A 21,932-nucleotide genomic window follows, 5' to 3' on the forward strand; every position below is an offset into this window, starting at 1 on the left:
GTATCGTGCAACAGGCCTGCACACTGTTGCGTATGAACCTCTGGCTCACTGCCAGATGACAGATAGAGTTAAAGGACAGGTTGCATGAGAATTGGTTTTATTTTGAAAGAGTTTATGTCACGGAATATGTGTTTCGAATTGGCAATATGCACAGTCCACTGTCACGCAAGGCATTTATTTTTGGTCAAGGTTGACACTAATGGTTTCCCGTTCATTTTGATTATCATCACCTTTCTAAAAAAAAAAAAAATCCCCTAGTTTCTGTAGAGAAATTAGCAGGAAACAGACAAAGTGTAGTAATCAGAGAAAACGTTTCAATGGAAAATGATGCATGAAGCCCAGTGCAATAAGGCAAACAACTCCATTTTGGAGCCAATAATGACTTTAATATTCCCGTGATGATTTTTATTGTTTCAGTGTTTATGATTAATACTAGGCTATTTATTATTATTATTTTAGACAATTTTATTGCGATTTTTCATTTGTTTAAATTAACGTTAAGGTTAAATATTTGAAAAAGTAACATTTGTACATTTGTAGTTTTGTTTACAAATGCAGGCCTAGTTATTAGGCTGCATTTCCTTTAAGTGACGCAGTAAAGGTTTGCGCCAAATTTAAGGTATTAATTCCTTACTGGGTCGGTTGAAATAGTGTACAGAGCTGAATTTACTGCTGGCAGGAATTGTTTGTATCTTGATCTAATAGCGCCACCGCGAGGATGAAAGTCACACGTGTTAAATATCTACTGGAACTACAACTCCCGTCGGCCCCCTGTGCAGCCGGCAGTACTTCCGCAAACGACCAGCGTTGTTTTGGCGTGAACGCGGAGTGACAGCGTAATGGACGACCCGGCTGTGAAGGCGATCCTGTTTGACTTGGACAACACGCTCATTGAAACGAGTCGCGCCGGTGCGGTGGCGATACACCAGGTGATGTCGAGTCTGCACGTGTTTCGTGTGGCATTTGAAGTCCACTCCCGCAGGCAGTTTGTAACGCCAGCCAAAAAAAACAACAACAACAACAAAAAAACCGTCGACTTGTTGGTAACTTTCTCTAAAAACATGAAGAAACATGTCATTGAATGTGGTCGATTCGGGCTGCTTTAATGACTCAGTTAAGCGACAGTTCAAATAAAAACTGGGCATATGCTGTGTTCAGTACTTCCTGGTCGATTGAATAGCATTTTGTACGGTGGCCGTGAGGGGCGTTTTACATTGTTGTATTGTAAATGTAGGACTGAGATACGACTGCAACCATGACTGTGTCACAGTGAACCAGCTTTGCTCCACAGACAAATTGCAACATTAAAATGCTGCTTACCTATTAATGCATTAACAATAAGCATGCAAATCAATAATATACCACTGTATTATAATTAGGGTATTTACACTTTTGATCTTTGAAATGTATTTTATTGCTACTAAAATGCACTTTTACTGAAGTAGCAGGATTTGTATTTGTAATGGAGTTTTTACATTGTAAAGTTATTACTTTACTTTCACGATATGAATACTTGTCTCCAGGGCAGAATGGGGTTTTAGAGGAAGTCACGAATCCAGAAAAAGTTTATGATCTCTATATTAAGTAACCAGCAACCCTGTGCACATATTTGATCATTTCAACGCATAATGCCTAAAAGTGCTCATCTTTTTTCTTTCTTTTTTACTGCAAAACAATCAGGCGTTGATAGTCATAGAAAATAGGCATATAGGCTTGAAGTACAGTCCACAACAGACCTACTCAAACTCACATGGATCAATGGATAAAGCCCATTTGATATAATCCATGGCCCGCATTAAGATGCCTGTCTGGATACTGTTTCACAGTTTTTGACTTTAACAATTATGGATGTAAACCAGCTATAAGCCCTTCATGTCAGCTTGGAATAGTTTTCATACTATCATAACCAGACTTGTACTGTTTTACTGTTTTCATCTTGTATTTTGCTGTCGGAAATTGATAACATAAAAGAAAAGTACATGGTTAGTTTATCCAATGTATTAATATGTATTAACATTAAGAGTTATTTGTAGCCATTAATTGAGAAGATATTCTGTGCGGACCCCAGTGAACTTCATATCCGGCCCGTTTGTGATTGAGTTTGAGTAGCTTGGTTGACAGAAATAAAATCAAATATGTGATTTTTTTTTATTATTATTATTATTATTATTTTTTAAATGATCTGACTGCTATTAACACTTGTACCTACTTTTATTTATTTATTTATCAGAAATGTATGTTTACACATAGTAGCAGGTTGCTATAACCCAGACTCACTTAAAGAGTCCTCAGTCCCCGGGCTTCTCCCACTATTGACTGTTTGCACTGTTTCAGAAAACCACTAAATTCAATTTTCTGTTTTGCGTGAACCTTCCAGACCAGCGAGCTTTTGAAGACAACGCTGGGCCTCGATGATGAAACCGTCCGCAGCATCTGTGACAAGTTCAAGCAGAAGCTTTTCCATGAGAGCTTTGACCCCTCAGCTGGCAGATCCATAGATGATGTCCGTGTGCATCACTGGGAGGAAAGCCTCGAGGAGACTGTAGGCAGTCGCTCCACGCCCTCTCTGGCAGCTCAGTGCTACTACCTGTGGAAAAACAGTCGCCTGCAGCATCTCTGTCTGTCCCTTGAAGTGTGCAACCTTCTGAAACAGCTGCGCAGCAAATACCAGCTGCTGCTGGTGACCAACGGGGAGACCCAGACCCAGAGAGAGAAAGTGGAGGCCGTCAGATGTGAGGAGTTCTTCGACGCCATCGTGGTCGGGGGAGAACATGCAGAACAGAAACCGTTCGTCTCCATCTTCACGTTATGTTTCAACATGCTGCAGGTGGAGGCCCGGGACTGTGTTATGGTGGGAGACTCTCTGGACACAGATATTCAGGGGGGCTTTAATGCCGGAGTACGAGCCACGGTTTGGATTAGCAGTGCAGAGGGTGTTGTGTCAGATGGTTCAGTGAAACCAGACTACACCATCCCCACTGTGCTGGACCTGCCGCGTATTCTGGCACAACTGCAGTGAGGACAACTGGTGACGACTGAATGATGAGGACTTTCGTTTCATGTGGGATGTTGTGGGTATTTTTTAATTTAAAGATGGCTGTCATGATAATTTTTCAGCTTTCAACAGGGGTACTTTTTTTTATTTTAAAATGATTTTAAACACTAGCCTGGTGCCAGGACACTCGGGTATTGACTATTATACAAAGTGGTGGAAGATCCTCAACTTAAGTACAATTCTTTTTTTTAAAAACATGTACTTTGAGTATTTCTATTTTCAGCTTGTTAAATACTCCACTACATTTCAAAAGGAAATATTTTTTTACTCTGAATGAAAACTACAGTTGCTCTTCACATTATTATTTTCCATAAACCGTTTGTAAAACACAGCAGGTTGTTAAATATTCAAATAAATGATATACTGATGGTAAAGTTAGTTCCACCTCAGTAAAAAGCGACTTGTATTGATTCAAAAGCTCCATCGGTGTCTGAACTCCTTAAGGGAATGTGGCAGAGTGAAGGATCCTCATGATGGGAAGCAGAAGGAGGAGGAAGAGGAGGAAGAGGAGCTAGAGCAGAGTCTGCTAAGTTCATGAAACTTTACTGTAATGTAGCTGTTGGAACCCAGAAAAGACTGTAAATGAAATCTACTCTATCATATGATAAAATATCTATCAGCCAGCCTTAACTTGTGCCACCAGTCTTGTAATATATCAGTCACACTTTCTTTTGATATTTTAGGAAATGTTTCCAATACTATTTGAGGACTTTATCTTTTAATTAGTTATAGTCATACTTTTTCTTAATGGATCGGAATCCACTTAAAGAAGAGAGCAGTGGTAGCACACCAGTTTTATTCAACACTCAGAGTGACTGTACATTAAAAGATTCAACATCATCATACTCACATAGTTGATCTTTTTTGCAAAATCTTGATGAATAAAAAAAACCCTCAACAGGGAAAACATCTCAGCTGGCGGTTCTTACATCGTGGCTTAAACAAAACAAAACCCACAAAAAGAAGTTTGACAGTTTTCTCTGGATTGTGCCCGGTTAATATATAAGCTACGCATCTGTACTTTTCTTCTTGTAAAATTCACTTCACATCTAATTTGACTTTGATGTTCATTGCAGCGAGTTCAGCTACAAAGTAGCGGAAGACATAAGGAACGGACACCGTGTCAATGGAGTCACTTTTCCCACACAGGGTGCAGACAGTCTGGCGGCGGCGCATGGCCGACCAGTAGGGCGGCGGTTTCTCTAACAGAGGCGAGAGGAGGCTGCCACAGTCGACGCACACCTGAGCCACGGAGCGGTCCGAGCAGTTGAAGAGCCGGTCGTGGAGCAAGAACGAAGAGCCGTGAGCCAGCAGGGCGTCTCGCTCCATCTCCCCGAACCGGATGCCTCCCTGGATGTTCCTCCCTCCCACCGGCTGATTGGTCACTTTGTCTCGTGCTCCCGTGGTCCTCACCTGAAATTTGTCAGAGACCATGTGACGGAGCCGCTGGTAGTAGACGACGCCGATGAAGATGTCGGCCTCCAGCTCCTGACCGCTGAGTCCGCTGTAGAGCCGCTCCGTGCCGTAGTAGTTGTAGCCTCCCGCCCGGAGCATTTCACCGAAGTACTCGAGCGCTGAGTTCTCATCGGAGAAGGTGAAGGGCGTGGCGTCGTGGCTCAGGCCGTGCAGGGCGCCCGACTTGCCGGCCATGCTCTCGATGAGCATCCCGATGGTCATGCGAGAGGGGAAGCCGTGCGGGTTGAACAGGATGTCCGGGGACATGCCGGTCTCGGTGAAGGGCATGTCCTCTGTGGGCCACAGGCGGCTCAGGATGCCCTTCTGACCGTGGCGGCTGGCGAACTTGTCTCCGATGGTGGGGTTTCGTGGCACTCGCGTGGTGATGCAGACCCGTTTAAAATGGCCTGATCCAGTGTCGTTGCTGCAGATCTTTATATTGTCGACAACACAGGGCTCCTGGCTCCTACAAACAGAAGAGGAAAAAGTTCAGAATTAAATCGACAATGTTACTGAATTTGGTTTTTTAGACGTATAGATGAAAATAAAATCTTAATTTCAGATTGAAAGTGTGGAGCTGATGATGAACATTATTCTGACTCTTACTTGTAGAAGGTGACGGAGGCCTGGCCTGTGTTGAGGTTGATGTGGCTGTAGTACGGGTCTCCGTACTGAAGTGTCGACCCAATGTGAGGAAGTCCATCCGCGTCCAGCTTGTCACTGACTTTGGGGTCACCTGGCTTGGTCCCAAACACCACGCTGTCTTCTCCCCTCACCTTGTCTGCCAGGTCCACCAGCTCCGTCTTGTAGATGCTTCCGTGGGCAAAGCCTCTCTCCCACGATGACTTGTTCACAATCTAAAACAATCGCAGTGGGTCAGGACTCATATCGTATATTCATTCATGTCAGGAGAGTGGAACTAGGACCGTTGTGTTTTACTCACCATCGCGTCCTCCATGTCGTAGCCTGTGTAGGATATGACGGCCACGATGGCGTTGGTGCCGCTGGGGTAGTTGTCCAGGTTGTAGTGGTCGTACATGTGGGGCCGGACCAGCGGGCTCTGAGGGGTCTGCAGCCGGTACAGCTTGTTGTCGGAGCGATCCATGAACGAGTGCAGGGGGAAGCCCATAGTCTGCTTACCTGAACAGAGAACGAGGTTACTGAAATATTTCAATCTCCACCGTGTGTATGTGAGTGTTAACGGTGGCCTGCGACGTACTCATCTGACACTGGTACATGTTCCTGGGACTCTGGTTGTGGTCTGAGTAGGGGATGAAGCTTGCCACCACACTGAGCATGCTGTGAGGGAAGAGCTCCTGGTGTGTGGTTACTCCTGCTTCAATCTCCTCCTCCAAGATTCCCACATTGATGTAAAGCTGAAAAAAGACAGAAAAAATGTCAGGTGTATACTGTAAATCTCATAACCACCATATCATCTTTTTAAAATTACAATTCAACACGTACCTGTTCAAAGGTGCCGATCAACTCTTGCTTGCCCAGAGCCAAATTTTGTACGGGGCGCACCATGCGGCACGATGTTGTGAAGAGGAACAGGCCGGGATATAAACTGGCCTTTCCTGTTTTAGGAACCAGAACAATCTCTGTCCAGGAAGGCACCTTCTTCTCTCTTAGCACCTGGAAATATTTGTTGTAAACATCAGCTTTTCGCACAAATAATATGGCTGGGTGACACTTTACAAGGGGCGACTGAAGAGATCACAGCACCGTGACATGCACAGAGTAGGAGAAGCTGCAACCTTCCCGACTAAGTAATCCAAGTTACGTCGCTGGAGCAACATCAGCACCTGGGTTACGCAGGTTTTTGTGACTGCTGGTACGTGAACATTCGCTATTTCACATAGATTTTGTGCCCCGCTCTGTAAATCGGCAACGGAGGCCGGAACAGAACGGAATGATTCGGAACGTCTACAGCAATGAAGGAAACAGCTGGGCGAGGTATTGTGACTCGTGTTCCTCTTTCAAGAGGGGCAGGACGTTCAAGACCAAAAAAGGCGCGTCACGTCCGGAGCAACCGGGTGGGTTTTTATTCATTCACAGGGCTGTACTCTGTGAATTCATCCCTCAGGGTCAAACTGTCCACACGGAGCCCTCTGGTTCTCCAGCATGACAACATGTCTGCTCCCAGTGGGTTCAAAACACACAAGGTTCTCACCAGATTTGATTCCCTGTGACGTCTTTCTGTTCCCCAAAAGTTTTAACACAAATTCTGATGGTCGCTCTCTTCTCAAGTTTCAGATCCATTGTGAAATTGCACATGCACACAATGTGTGTAACTCAGGAGCTGATGTTTATCAAGCAATGTAACTAGAAATCCTTCCTCGTGAAGATTATATCTTCTCCCTGCGTCACTCTGGTGCACCGCATTCACACGCAACACCAAGTCTCTCAACTGTTTTTATTGCACCTTGTATGCCTTCTATAGTAAACGTACCTTGAACCTGCGCAGTGAGTCGACCAAAGCTGAAGCTAAATCGGCCTCCACCCAGCCTACAACAGCCCCATCCAGGATCACAGGGTAGCAGTCTGTAAAGGCGAGGCCAGGAGATCCATCCACTGGAGTAACACCTGAGGCAGCAGAGACAGGGAAGATGTTAAACAACACATTTCAACTTACAGACTTCCTTTCGGTCCATTGTGTGTTTGTAGAATTGTTGCCTGGAGTTAGTGCTCACCGAGTGAACAGAGCAGAGCGGGCAGCGACATGGTGGCCAGCGTGGGTGCCACTATTTCACAGCTGGCTGTCATGTGGTTCATGAGTCCACACGGCTCTCCGTCCGGAGTGTGGACCGGACACAGGAAGCCCCAGGACTCGGGCAGCAGCTTACGGACAGACGTGGTCCTCATCTTGGCGAACGCCGCTCCTCTGTGCACGCAGCGGAAGTGCGACAGGTAGCGGATGAAGTTGAGCTTGTCGGCCACGACACACAGGCCCGTGTCCTGCAGCATGCCGAGACCTGTGGAAGGACGGAGGACATTTGTTTTAAACGGATGAACTGAACTTTTGAACCGTAACATGGAGTCACACTCAGCTCAGGTGGCCGCACCTGTCTTGGAGTGGAGGTTCCCAGTGGCCAGCAGATACTCAAAAGGTTTGGTCAAATCGGTGCCCATGTTGAACATCTTCATCACATTTTCATTGAGCAATCTTCCGGTCAGATTGCAGGCTCTTTTGTCAAAGGCCAGCTTCACGGACACCAACCATGCAGTCAACCGCTCCTGTGAAAACAAATCACTTATGACTTCAGATTTAAATGGAAAATTAAACTTGATGTTGCCATTTCAAATGTGTGAACAGAAATGTGCTGCTTTAGTTCAATATACAGTTTTCCACAGAGTGGAAAGTTTGTTGTAAAAAATAGATGATTTCTTCAATAAAAGGGAAAAAACATGACTATAATATTTCTGTAAGGGTTTGATAAAACTGATCCATGACAATACTAATTTAATGTTTGCTTTACCAAGTACTAATAATTCCATCTTTACAAGCTCATGAGAAAGAGAAAGTACAAGCAGTGGTGAGGACTGTTTGAGGGCTCGGACTGTTTGAGGGCTCGGACACGCTGCGTACGCGATGGATCATGTTTGTTGTTAACAGTTTAGAGCAGCAACGCGCCACCTGTGAGAGAAAAGCGTTGCGTCACGCTGCTGTAGCGCTTCATCTGGAATTTCATTGTCTCACCTCTTTTACATGTGATGCACTTCGCTTCCAGTAAGAATAGACATGAAAAAGATCTGCTGATAGTGAGACTGACGTCATACCAGCAACATTACTTAAAACGGACAACTTTTACTGTACTGTCGACGTCTAGGCTCCATCTGAATGTCTAACACATTCTTTCGTGAGTGAGCCGCAGCCAAACAGTGAGGAAGCAGCCAACCACACAGGCAGGCGGTATGTCCCGGGCCCAACTTCAGAAGACTTGCCTTGAGGAACATGAGGTAGAGCTGACCAGGAGTGAGCACCTCCTGACACATGATGCTGTCGGGGTTTTCCTCCATGCACTCATGCTTGGCAAATGCGAAAAGCTTGCGGGTCATGAGACACAGCAGGTAGAACTTCCCCGCGTCGGACTTCAGGTGGATGCAGACACACTCACTGATTTGAACAGAACACAAACAAACAAGTCCTTTTACTAAACGGACCAGAAAACATATTACAGTGTGTTGCTGCGTGTGTCCTGAGAGCTCACTTCAGCAGGAAGTTGGCACACTGCTCGTTAGTGTACCACTCAGGAAGGTTCATCTTCACCCTGAAGCGCTCTCCCAGGTAGTTGAGCACCTTGCGGTGGGTGGTGCAGCCCTCCTCCGAGACTATGCGCAGCATCTCCGATGCACAGGTCTTGTAGAAGGAATTGTCCTCGAGGCCTTTGATCAGCTCCTGGTAGATCTGGAAGTCTGTGAAGTCCACCAGGGCCTGAAGACCACAAGAGAAAATAAGCAGTTATTATTACGGCACCAGAAGAGTTATACTTACTATTGCTGATTATTAGATGTTCTATAATAAATCATGAAAATTGAAATATCACTATTTCAAGTTTCAGCCTGAAGTGCACATGATCACCTCATGGACTGTTGGAAATTTGAAACCCTGACATTAGTTTCTATTTTTACAGTTTCTGGCAGTAATAACTGGTGTCATTGTGATGATTTGAAAATAAAGAAAACAGGGTTAACCCTGATTAATACCTTCAGTGCAAAGCCTAGTGGGAGGAAGAAGAGCTCCTTCTGGTAGATGAAGTTCAGCATCACAGTCCCGTTTTCCAGATAATGTAGGTTCATGTTGATTGCTGTGTGCTCTTCTCTCACACAGCGCATAGAAATACCTGTGAGAAGAAAAATATGATGACGTCCATCTTAATAAACATGCAGCTCTAATTGTTTAAGTGAGAGTCGTTTACACCGTGACTGTACATTATCTTTAAGGTTGTATTTACCATACTGAGTGTACCCCTGACCCCTGCTCTTCCACTTGGGTCGTGACATGACGATCGGATAGTTCCTTCTCGGCATTATCAGCATACGGATAACCTTCTCAATTCCATTCACGATGAAATAACCTCCCATTTCCTGTGTAGTTAAATGGAGTTTGAACAACAATCAGTAACCGGGTTGCGATTAATTAATACCTGCTCAGTTTACCAGAGGAACTACCAAACCCACCTCTGCCTCCTCACGGTGCTCTACGAGCTGCTTCGGAGACATGCCGTGCAGGTTACACAGCTTGGACCTCACCATGATTGGCAAGTGACCCAGGGACTGCTTGATGACGCCTTTGGGAATTCCGTTGACCGCCCAGTTGACGTCTGCCTGAGAGGACACGCATCCAATCAAAGCTCTGACACATGTGTCATCATGTCAGGAGGTCAGCAGTGAATTGGAAGAATAAAGCAGGTTTATTCTTGTCTTACCACGAGCTTTCCTCTGTAAGAACATCGTCGCCCCCTGCACTCGGCCGGGAACACCTTCATCTCCCTGCAGATGGACCCTTTGGCCACCACCGGGTTGAAGATGGCGGCTTCAACAAACGTGAGGCTGATCCTCTCATTTTTGAACGTGAACTCCAGCGGCGGGATGGCCTGAGGAACACGTCACGTTACAGGAAACTTTACCAAAGAGAAGACGCAGGCCGAGCATGACTGCAACTAAACCGAGTTGTCAGAGCAGGAACAGTGAAGGTGGAATTGATAACAGTAATAAGACGTTCATCTGGTTCCCCTGTCTGTTTGCTGTGCTTTCTGGGTCACTTTGAGCCATTCTTCATTCACCCTGCTTCCCCTGTGGTTCTGGATTTTAGGTGAAAATGGCTGCTGTGAAAAAAAGCTGTTCACATAATGACCAAAGAAAAGGCAGCAGCAGGGACTCCTTTATTTGCTTTCACTGAATGTCTTAGATGGTCGACAAGCAATTTATATTAAATATAAAATTATATTTAATATAAAAAGTTTTGAGCTTTTAACATTAAAGATATAAGTACAATGTATGCTACCTGTTAATTTTCAAACTGCAGTCCACTTTAAAAAGTTAACATGACTTACATGAGTCTCAACTGACATTAACTTTAAGAAAAGCCACTGTACTTGGAGGTTAGTAATGACCTTATTATATTAGTGTTATAATCTACTTAAGTACAAGTTGATGTACTTGTACTTTACTTGAGTATTTCCATTTAATACAAATGTATACTTCCACCCCACTAAATCTCAGAGGCAAATATTGGACAAGTTCCTGCACTACATTTGTTTGACATCTTTAGTTACTTTTAAAATGACAGGTGTTATACTGTTCCTGCTAGTATCAACTACGAATATCTAAATTTAGTGATTTTGAATTTGAATGTTTCTGATAAACTGAAGGATTAGATGTTCTTTTGTGGGCTGAGAAAAATCCTCTACTTTTTAAGGTCAATTAACTATTTCAAAACCCACTTGGATTTTCTGGAAGATGCTCTGTTTTTCTGAGGTTTTCAGAGATACATGGTTCTTACAAAACAGAAACACAGAACCTTATGAAATATGAAGCATCACTGTAGATACAACTGAACAGCAGTGCATAAAGTAGTTCAAATAAGCACAAGACAACAGCATTAAAACGCACATAAATTCAATAGTAATATTAATTTTTTTTAAAAACATCACATATGGTATAAAACACTGACAAGGAGCATTTACTGCAGAGTGTGCACTTTTGCTTACTTTAAATACACTTTGTTGACAATATGTACACGTTTTGCTTAAGTTTAAAAAGCAGGACTTTAACTTAACATTGGAGTATTATCATTACTTGAATACTTCTTATATTGTTGACAACTTCGTGAAGAGAGAGTTTGACTGACCTGCACGAGGCGGGTCAGCCCGTCGGTCATCGCCTGGTCAAAGGACTCGATGTGAGCTTTGGTCAGGTCCTGGACAGCAGCGTGCTGCGTGTCCTTCAGCTCGCCAAACCTTCCCTCCGTCAGGTTCTTCAGACTCGGAGCTTTGGGCATTTTACTCCACTTCATTGAAAAGTCCATGGTGCTTGTTTACCACATGGGCACACTGACACGGGAAGTGCATATCACTTACACCGGAAAGGAAGTCTTCTTCTGCTGCTTTAATGCTGGTTTAACTGCAGGATGCATCTCTTTTGATGCTGTCAGCGCCATCTGGTGGTGTCCGTTAACATTTCTGTTGTGTATTTCTTACGTCATAATAGCCGCTGTATATTCTGCATATTGAGAAATGTAGAATTCTTCATTTTAATCGACGTGTGCTCTGATTAGTTTCAAAGTAAAACTGCTAAAGGTGATTATGCAACTACTGTGATGGATTTAAACTTATTAGAAATATAAAACACAAAAAAAGACAACCAAATTATTTAACATAAAGTTTTTACGAGTTGTTTAAACTTATCAAAAAAATAAGTTATTCCATAGAATTAATTAAATAATAAGTACCATTGCTCCTGTCCTCCAGGTGGAGGCGCTGTTGGACCAACATACAGCAGCGGTTTTAATGGAAAAGAGAAGCTCGATAATGAGTGTTGAAGGTGCTGGAAGATGTAAAGTGTTGGTGTTTGATGGTGTGTGTTGTCCCAGTAGTTTGTAGAAGAGTATAAAAGACTGGGTCCCGCTGTATTCCTCAGGCTGCACTACGGCGTCTATTCACAGGCGCGATCCCACTACTGAGCGGCACGGGGGCTTTGACCTGCTCCGTTTCCGACCTGGACCGGTGCACCCCTCCTTAGACGACCTGGTGGTCCCGGGCTCCCCCAGGAGAACCATATCGATACCGAGCTTAGCGCGGACACCCGATCGGCACAGTCCGCTGCAGCGCAGAGCTCCTGAGCTCCAACGATCCTCCAGCCTCAGCCTCCCGGGGACTTGGATTACAGGCGCGCGCCACCGCACCCGGCGAAGGAGCTCTTCATTCATACCGAGTTTGTGCTTTTATTAATGTGACGTCATGAGGGAGCACGCGCCAGCGGCATCTGGCGACGTAAAGAAATCCTGCAGGTGAAGTGTTGAAGGCTGATCATTGACTGAACAACTTTACAGATTGTTCACAAATAACGTTGAAACTTTATAACGTTGAATCCTGCAGACATCAGTCAGTAACAAGATTGTAAGATGGAACATATTTCAATGTTTTAGGTCCTCAATGAGGCTGTGACACTTACAGTAGGCTATATCACACACATATACTGTTTTAATGCCAGATAGGAGATTTCAATACTTTAACAACATGTAATATTGCAGTATATATGCGTGTGTATATATATATATATATATGAAGTATACAGAGTCGTCCTTGTGTCTGTCTTCTTGTCTTCTAACTTAAAACCACACGTATTAAATTGGCAGGTTGTTGATAAAAATACTATTATAATGGAAACAAGTCAAAATCTTCCAACGAGGTGTATCAGAGGAGAATCAGGTCTCACCTGCTTTTATTAAAAGATAAAGAACCTCATCAAAAGCAACTCAAGCAACCAAACAATCCTCATACAAGGCCCTCATTAACCGAAACAAGTCCCTCATACAAGATGTTATACAAGGTGGTTTGAAGGCCATTAAAACATCGGACTTTATAGAAGCACAGAAATGCTAAAGAATAAATGAATATACAGTCAAATAATTATGAATAAAATCAACTGATTAGATGATAAACTTTCAGACTCAAATATCTGCTTGAGATCTAGAGACTGTAAAGGCCAAAGCACATTATTCCATCTTTTTTTTTTTACCTGATAATGAGATAATTAAGGTGATTACACAAACTGATATGTAACTATAGCAACCAAATTAAATGGCCTGACATAATATTTGGGCTGAATGAGTCTTTAAAACTTTACAAATTTCTTCAGGAAAAACCTTCACACGCATCCTGAGGAATAAACAATCCCAGTGCTGTCTTAGTTTTAAAGTGTTGACTAATGGCTTCATTACAGATCAGTGATAATGTATAATACAGGCCGACATGAGTGAAGCAGCAGTGATGGTGTGACTGGTGTCGTTGCTCCTGTCCTCCAGGTGGAGGCGCTGTTGGACCAACATACAGCAGCGGTTTTAATGGAAAAGAGAAGCTCGATAATGAGTGTTGAAGGTGCTGGAAGATGTAAAGTGTTGGTGTTTGATGGTGTGTGTTGTCCCAGTAGTTTGTAGAAGAGTATAAAAGACTGGGTCCCGCTGTATTCCTCAGGCTGCACTACGGCGTCTATTCACAGGCGCGATCCCACTACTGAGCGGCACGGGGGCTTTGACCTGCTCCGTTTCCGACCTGGACCGGTGCACCCCTCCTTAGACGACCTGGTGGTCCCGGGCTCCCCCAGGAGAACCATATCGATACCGAGCTTAGCGCGGACACCCGATCGGCACAGTCCGCTGCAGCGCAGAGCTCCTGAGCTCCAACGATCCTCCAGCCTCAGCCTCCCGGGGACTTATTATTCACAAATAACGTTGAAACTTTAAGCACCAATTTATAATGGAACATATTTTACATCTTCACTGAGGACGTAACACACAGACATGCACATTGTTTGAATTCTTTGGAATTGCGGGACAAAAAGTAGTATTTGGGTGGAATAAGCCTTTAAAAAGTGTAACCTATGGTATAAATATTTTTTAAAAACAAGAACAGTATAGCAATGAAACAGCTGACAACAATTAAACAATTAGCATAAGTAATCATTTATGTTTTGGGTTTTTTCAGGAAAAAATATTAAATTCCTTTATCAATGATGTCAATTATTGAATTACGGAGACCATATGATTACCCGAAAAGTTAATAAGTAGTAAATTCAATCATTGAAATAATGGTGACTTGTAAACAAAAATGAAAGAAGATACATTAATCCCAAACAAATGTATTTTTTTTTACAAGAACCAAAAGCTTCTTCCTCTCTTCTTTCTCTTCAACTGATTTGAGTTGTTCAACTAATTATTTTTTGAAATTTCAATAAAAAAATGGTTTAAATACAGTAACTGACCTATCAAAGTCCAGCCTCAGACCACCACAGAATTAAACCAGTCCAGAAATAAAAAGTGCACTTTTATTCCAGGGTTTTTGTATCATTAGATCAAAGTCTACATGTTTCAGTGACCCTGCATATTCTGAATGTTACCCACAGTCACAAAAGTGAGCTGCATTCACAGTCCAGGAAAAACAGGTGTCCCTCAGCTTGTGCAGTGTTGCTTCAAAGCCAGAAATATGTATTAGAGATACACCCCAACATTTTGGATGAAGGACAGAGGCTTGATGATAGTAATATGTTTTTATTCTACTAATATTGTTTCTGATAAGACAAATGTTCATGCAAGAGTTCGGATAAAACATCACCTAACAAAAACACAGCACACATCCCTCCGAGTTTGTAGTGTTTGCCAATCGATCGACCAGATTCCAGCAACTACAAAACATTAGTGACACAGAAAATACATCAGAATTTTTATCTTTGGTAAAGATGAGGACGTAGAAATATAAAATACATGAGAAAAACATGATCTGATGTGCAAAGAAACTCTGGATAAGAGAGCATGACATCATTGAATTGAACAGAGGTCTTGTAATGAATGAGGCCTGTTCACCACAGTACAAAGAAATGAAGGTGCTTTTAAATACTGGAGGTCCATTGCTTTTTTTTTTTTTTTTTTTTAAATCAATATGCAATTCCCTCTAAGGCACCCTTCCCTTTGATGGACGTTTCCCTACAAATTGAATTCGAAAACAATACCGATAGTTTGTTTTTAAGACAAACCCATTTACTACTTTCATTAACTTCCTCTCAAACGTTCAAACATGAATCAACCTGCACGGCTCTTTCATCTCGTGTCCTCAGAGACTGGGATTAGGACATCCCGGGAATTAGTCCATCTCTGACATTCAGCCACTTACACCCCCTTCATTCTTCAGAGTCTTCTTGTAAACAGTGATAAAAACAAAACAAATAAATGCTGACGGTTTCCCTTAACTTATGTTACACGCAACATGGCAAGCGAAGTCTCGCATGTCTGAACGGAGGTTAAAAGAACACAAAATTATGACACGATGACACACATCCTCCAAAACTGAAGCCCGAACGATATATATTGACCTCGATACACGTGCACAAGTATCAGCACACATGTTGGCTGATATGAAAACTCTTTTTACAGAACATAATGAAGAGAATGATGATTGGGGTGAATTAGAAATTGCCCTATCAGTGTTTTTCTTTATATAGTTATTTATAATAATTAAATTCCCAGTGTAGTTTACTGCTTCAGTGCACTGATGCAAACTGTTTCAAAGCCTGTCCCAATTACACGATTTTGACACAAGTGTCAAAATGTTTTACAACATCATTTGATGAGTCATTGCAAAACACGAGTTAATTTATACTGTACCTACAGAATATATTTAAAGAATATCGGCCAATATCAGAATTTTCTTGAGTCTCTAATCTCGGCATCAGCCCCAAAACTCCAGTATCGGTCGGGCTCCAACTAAAACCACATACAAAGACATAATTTGAAGTGCAGATGAAACGCGGCATTTGTCTCCTCGATGTGCGGCCGTCAGACATTTCAAGCTATCCGAGGAGGGAAAAACTAGACCTAACAAACATTTCTAACAAACATAAAATAGCGCTGACGCGAGTCATGTTGGATAGATACACCTCTAAAGGTGTCGTCTACTAAAGAGATTTAGTTACAAAGAAACGGCAAATATTTAAGGACCCTGTGAAACAAGACAAAAAAAAAAGAAGATAAAACGCAACGCTGCTAAATGTGAAACGAAGAGTGTAGAAAGCACCGTGTGCTCGGACGCACTCGGCGCTACTGACTTTTCTTTGGTAATGACGGCATGTTTTACAGACCAGTGTGTGAAGCGTGGAGTTGGATATTTTAGCCTTCCTCTGCTTTGTTATGCTTTATAGTGGCGAGTCAGTTTCATTTCAAGGGGTCTTTAAACGCTTTGAACAACCAAAAAGACACTCTGTACAGTCTACTCTACTTTCATATCAACAGTTCAGGAACAAAACCCACACAACACTTCACAATGACAGTCGGGTTTTTCATACATCAGAAACAAAACATAGACTTCACGGCAGTTCTTCTCAGCAGACGGTGCTGTTGGGGGGGCTTGTATGCTACATGCTGTCACACAAACATGCTCTTTTCTGAAGTAATTCACTAAAAATTTGCTCGTAGCAGAAGAACTTTTGGGAGCTCTCGTTTCCCTCTTTCCTCTCTGCTACCGTGAGGTGAGCGGAGTTTGTAGGGACGGACTTAAACCTGGCTTTTCTTGGGAGACGGTCTCCCTGCTCACTTGTGGCACCCAGCTGCCTTGAATGTAAATAATATGTCGCGTCCACATGGTCAAGTGAGGAGGAATGTTATCGTTCAAGGCAAACCTTGACATCTTGAATGTTTGGCTCATCAGACACATAAGGTTAGTATATTAGTCATGATAATGTTTAAACAGCTTCTTGATCACTGTTAGCCCTCCTCATTCAAACTAATTGGTCATGGTGAAGCAATAAAAAAAAAATTTAAACAAAAGTGGTTGAATAAACAAGAACCGTGTCTGATGAGAAAACAGCACTCAAAACTCCTCACGTTCCCTAAGATCTCACATGTCAAGTTTAATACTGTTTTTTGTGGACTGATTTCGACCGCGCTGATTTTTTTTATTTTTTTTTCATGAGCAACAGTGCAAAGGCTTATAGAACAAGTACGAGTCACTATAACAGAGCAAGCTAACTGGCAGTCTTTTTAAGGGAGCGTGGTTGGAAATGTAAGGCACTACAGTCTCGGGTGGAGCGTCTCTGCATCCTTCCCACCTCCGTTCAGCTGCTCGGGGAGACACTGGAGGTGGAGCTGAGGGAGGATGGAAGGAGGTCTGTCCTCACTCAGAAACTCACAGGACGTTTACAGGAACACTTCATCGCCATCCTCACATTCGTAATATGCATAATCAAGCAGAGCAGAGATCACTTCTGCACTTCAGTGAATTCCCTCGTGAATTATGGGGAATTCCACGTGTGCTACTTCTCGGTTGCGGTTCGGGAGTGAGGACAGAGCGTGGAAGAAGCTTATAGCGCACAAAGAGACGAGGGGGGGCCTTTGTGCGTGTGCTCACAGTCGGGTGAAAGGACCCACGTGAAGAGGCCCTCTCAGTTTGGGGGAGGAGCAGGAGTTGGTGGTGAACATGGAGGAGGGGGAGGAGGAGTAGGGTGAAGAGGAGGCAGATGAGGAGTCGCTGCCGCTGCTCAGGGTGAAGACGCTGGAAATGGCCACATCCACAATACCTTGACAAAGTTCTGGATATAGTTTCCTGGAGGAGGAAAAGGACAGTAGAGGTGTTCATGTATGTGAATCTGATTTTTTTACATTTCAGAATCTGATCTTCTTGATAGACTGTCCACATTATATTTTACAAATGTTCAGATCAGATCTGATCACCCGGGTGGCAATCCTCTTTTCTTTTTTTTTTTTATCTTATCCAAATTGGTTGCCATAGTTATGATACTGCACCCGGAAGTAGAATTACTTGAAATAAACAGTCTGTTCTGCAGCTGTTATCGTTAGTTCGATGTGAAATCTTTACATATTTCTAAATGGAAAAATAACTGTGGTAAAGACAGACACAACTGATGCTGAGAAAGGAACATTTGATCATAAGTGGTACTGACTGTGCGCAGGCTGGAGCGCCATTGATCTCAATGAGCCAAACTTTGAAGCTCTCGTCCACCATGAAGTCGAACCCAAAGAGCTGGAAGCTCTGGTAGGACAGGTGCTTGGTGCTGATTGCAGGCTCAATACACGTCAGACAGCTCCTGTGAAACCAGACACAAAAATCGTCTCAGATCACCTGGCTGTTAAAACCAAAACAAGGACAACTTCATATCACATCCGACACGACGCACTTAACGAGGAACACATTTCAGGGGTGAGGTCATTGTTGAAATGAGCAGACTTCTACTGTCTTCTAGAAAGGATAATGAAAAGTAAAAATGCTTCCTGCTCAGGTCTTCTCCCTGTAAATGATGATAGGAGGTACTTAATAAACATCAGTAGCAACTCAGCGACTTACATTAAGATATGAGACAGCATCTGCTAATTAGTATCAAACACCAAATGCAGCTGAGCTTACAGGGAAGCTCATGAGCTTTTCAGGTATTTGACAATAAACCAAAGTAACGGAGAAAATTTGATATTATCAATCCTGATAATGATGCTAAATTAGTTAAGAGAGCTGCAACAACTTTCATCTCAGGGTCTAATCTAAAGATATTTCACCATCATCCATCAATATTAACCTCATCGCGGCACTAAAGGAAAACTCAGGGGATCCCCAAAGATAGCAGGATTCAAACGTCTGTCCAACATCTCACAGCAATTCATCAAAGCTGTTGAGACATTTCAGTCTGGACCGAAGGCGTAAAATTACCTGTGTGGTCCTAAACGTAAACCGAAAGCGAGCAAACTAGTAATTACTGCTGAAACTGGGTTATGTTTGGTTTTGTTTTATTTTATTTTTCCTCAAGAGTCCCATAAAAGTCCCACAATTATCAGGATATTCTTTTTGGCGTGCAGCAGAAAACTTCTCATGTATTTACAAACTGAAATCAGCGGTTTTCATATTCACCAAAAGTCCTCAAACTACAACGCAGTTTGTTTGTATCCAGCTATCTAGAGGAGTGAAATGTACTGCCCAACTAATTTAAAGTAAAGAAGAATATGTTGTTTATTTAAAATGTCTACAAGGACTGATCTTACAGTTTTTTTTCTGTAAAATAAATATGCTCCTCTTTCTATTTGCGGTGGAACACAGACTGATCTTTCAATCTGAAAAGCGCGATGCCTTTCAGTGCGTTCAGTTTGATATTAGAAAGCAACGCTCTCCTTTTTCTTTGGTGAGATCTAAAAATAAAATCAGCAACACAACCGATGAAGACCTACTTTATGATCTGCTTGATCTGAGGTAATATGGAGGCCTCCAGGGTGACGTTGTGAGTGTTCAGCAGGTACAGTCTGAACTCGTCGAAGAACATCTCGTTCCCCTCCTCGTACCGGCCGTAGTTCTGCGACTGCTCCTTCTGGATGCAGTGGTTGGTCAGGTGGCTGGTCGTGTCCTGGAGGTCCGAGCTGTTGTAGGGCTCCGAGGAGGTCCGCAGCACGCCCTCCCGGTATAAATAGATGTTATACTGATGGTCCACCACCACCCAGCTCCTAGCAGCAGCAGCAGCAGCACAACAGAAAGAGCTAAGTTACAAAGTCCAGATGCACCAGCAGCTTCTCTGTAGGGTTTGCTTCTGCATTAAAAAAAACACCTGCCTGATGTCAAACTTCCGATGTCCCGGCTCCAGCAGCAGCGGCTTCTCCAGGTACTTCTGAATAACATGAACTTGTCCCTGATTGTCAATGTACTCCAGCAGCTGATTAGCATCGTGGGATATCAAAATACCAGCACCTGTTGCAACAAAAACATACATGTGTTGAGCTGCCACTGAGGCCACATCCTCAGTTTAGGACACAACACTGAAGTCAGCTTCCAGTTCGATTCTTCAGGAGAAAGTTAAAGGCAACCTGACATGCGGCTCTGAGCAACTGTCTGTCTGTCCTAGTCCTGGTAAATAATACAAGCAGTAGGTGGCATTAAACAGTATTAAACAAGGGAAACTATTGCATTTTACAAAGCTTGACTTTTCACAACCAGAAAACATGTCATGTTTTATGATAATGATCTAAGCAGAAATGAAAAGGAAAATGACCGGCTGAGGCCGACAAGTATTTAAACGGTCGAAAAAATGGATACAAGATTTTACCTTTAGCTCCGGCGGAGGACTTGGCTATCCACACCGTACCCTCCCCACTTTCCTTTTTAGCATGATAGGAGGCCAAGAAAACTTCCCGCTCATCTGTCTTGGGGTTGCTCTTCAGATGGCTGATGCCGTTGGTAGCTGGAGCCACAGGCGTTTTGAAGTTAGTGGGATAGATGATGTAGGACTCTGGAAACCAGTTACTGGAGTCGGACAGCTCTGGGCTGGTCTTTATTAACCTAATGGAAAAGAAGGAAATGATCAGCTAATGCAATCCCCACCTGAATAATTTACTCACAGACGAGTGAATTAGTGACATGAAATGAAGGCATCACAAGACATTTATAGATTTTCCATTGAAGAAACAGATACACACTTGACCAAGGAGGCCTTCCTGCACAGCTTGTCTGCCCCTCTGTAGTAATTCACCAGCTGCACCAGTCCTGGTTCATGTCCTGGAAAGTCAGAGTGAGGAAATGATCAAATCAAACATCCACACACACACACACACACACACACACACACACACACACACACACACACACACACACACACACACACACACAGGCCAGACTGCACATCTTAAATGAGAGAGTCAGTGTTCCCACAGGATGCAGCCCTGCAGTCTCATCCCGAGTGGGCGGACACCAAACACAGCACACACAAACAAACAAACAAACAAACAAACATCATTTACCCAGACGTCCGAAGGGCAATCTGTTCCGTTCCCCGAGCATCAGGTTGAATCTGGGGTTGTCTCTCTTCAGCCTCTTCCATTGTCCAGTTGAGAGAAGGATTTTGGAAACTTCCGCATAAACAGTGCTGTTGTCGTCCCGGGTAACAAAAGTGTACATCGGGGTATTCATCGCGCCACATAGACTACAAAGGGAAGTGTATCATATAAAAAAAAAATAATAATAATAATAATAAAAATTATATATATAACGATTCAGCGGCTAAATAAGTGTAAATAGCTATTTGTGCGGCTGTCTGGTTGTCACTGCAGCAGACAGACTGATCAGGGTTATCTCCTCCGGCCGTGCCATGATGATGATGAAGATGATGATGAGGAGGAGTCAGTCATAGCCACTCAAACTGCTGCTCCGAGGCTCCGATTCAGCAGTCTGGGGTTAACACGTATTTACAGAAAACACCATTACATGTGAATGACTGCAGCATCATAGACCTCGGCGCTCAGGGTTCCTCCAGCGTCCCCAGACCAGGGTGTGACCGACCGACCGACCGACCTCCTACCGGCTCCCGGTCCCGTCTGGGTTCACGAACATCGCGTCTCCGGTTGAGCTAACGCTTCAGCTAACGGTCTGCGACCCCTGCGAGCTGTTGTCCACGGGAAGTCTTCCGGTCCCCGTCCTCAGAGACAGCGACAGTAGTAGTAAACAGTGGGCTGCGTGAAACAATTGAATTGTTAGCTGCACAGCATCACAAACACAGTCTATTCTCCCACCGGCGGCGGCGGCGTGTGCTTTATTCTCCGGAGCTGAGCAGCAGCCGCTGTCATCCACTGTCGACGGCACGAACACGAAGCTCCCCGGTTGTGGTTAATGTAGTTTACGTCTTCTCTGATATCACGGATAGTTGACGTTGAATCGTTTCTTATACG

The 21,932-nt window shown here is 43.5% G+C and overlaps 3 protein-coding genes across 3 annotated transcripts; 1 reads left to right on the forward strand and 2 right to left on the reverse strand.

The window, feature by feature from the left end:
• Nucleotides 1–824: 824 nt before the first annotated feature.
• Nucleotides 825–3,829, forward strand: nanp (N-acetylneuraminic acid phosphatase). Its single transcript, XM_069689922.1, has 2 exons — nt 825–929; nt 2,378–3,829. Exons 1-2 carry the CDS (start codon nt 840–842, stop codon nt 3,017–3,019), a joined length of 732 nt encoding a protein of 243 aa, XP_069546023.1. The 5' UTR covers nt 825–839; the 3' UTR covers nt 3,020–3,829.
• Nucleotides 3,830–3,834: 5 nt separating this feature from the next.
• Nucleotides 3,835–11,885, reverse strand: polr1b (RNA polymerase I subunit B). The gene is made up of 15 exons (XM_069689925.1): nt 11,364–11,885; nt 9,940–10,107; nt 9,692–9,838; nt 9,466–9,598; nt 9,218–9,354; nt 8,722–8,945; nt 8,456–8,627; nt 7,576–7,747; nt 7,204–7,485; nt 6,963–7,096; nt 5,975–6,145; nt 5,730–5,886; nt 5,454–5,650; nt 5,117–5,367; nt 3,835–4,976 (listed from the first exon to the last, which is right to left on the reverse strand). The coding sequence occupies exons 1-15, from the start codon at nt 11,538–11,540 to the stop codon at nt 4,094–4,096; spliced, it is 3,405 nt and encodes a 1,134-aa protein (XP_069546026.1). The 5' UTR covers nt 11,541–11,885; the 3' UTR covers nt 3,835–4,093.
• Nucleotides 11,886–14,537: 2,652 nt separating this feature from the next.
• Nucleotides 14,538–21,829, reverse strand: ttl (tubulin tyrosine ligase). The gene is made up of 7 exons (XM_069689888.1): nt 21,009–21,829; nt 20,688–20,766; nt 20,318–20,550; nt 19,827–19,962; nt 19,452–19,721; nt 18,182–18,325; nt 14,538–17,823 (listed from the first exon to the last, which is right to left on the reverse strand). Exons 1-7 carry the CDS (start codon nt 21,175–21,177, stop codon nt 17,625–17,627), a joined length of 1,230 nt encoding a protein of 409 aa, XP_069545989.1. The 5' UTR covers nt 21,178–21,829; the 3' UTR covers nt 14,538–17,624.
• Nucleotides 21,830–21,932: the final 103 nt, after the last annotated feature.

This window comes from Brachyistius frenatus, unplaced genomic scaffold (assembly GCF_029030835.1).
Source record: "Brachyistius frenatus isolate BFR_SWC_R1_liver_20210118 unplaced genomic scaffold, ASM2903083v1 Contig_8, whole genome shotgun sequence".
NCBI classification, from domain to species: Eukaryota; Metazoa; Chordata; class Actinopteri; family Embiotocidae; genus Brachyistius; species Brachyistius frenatus.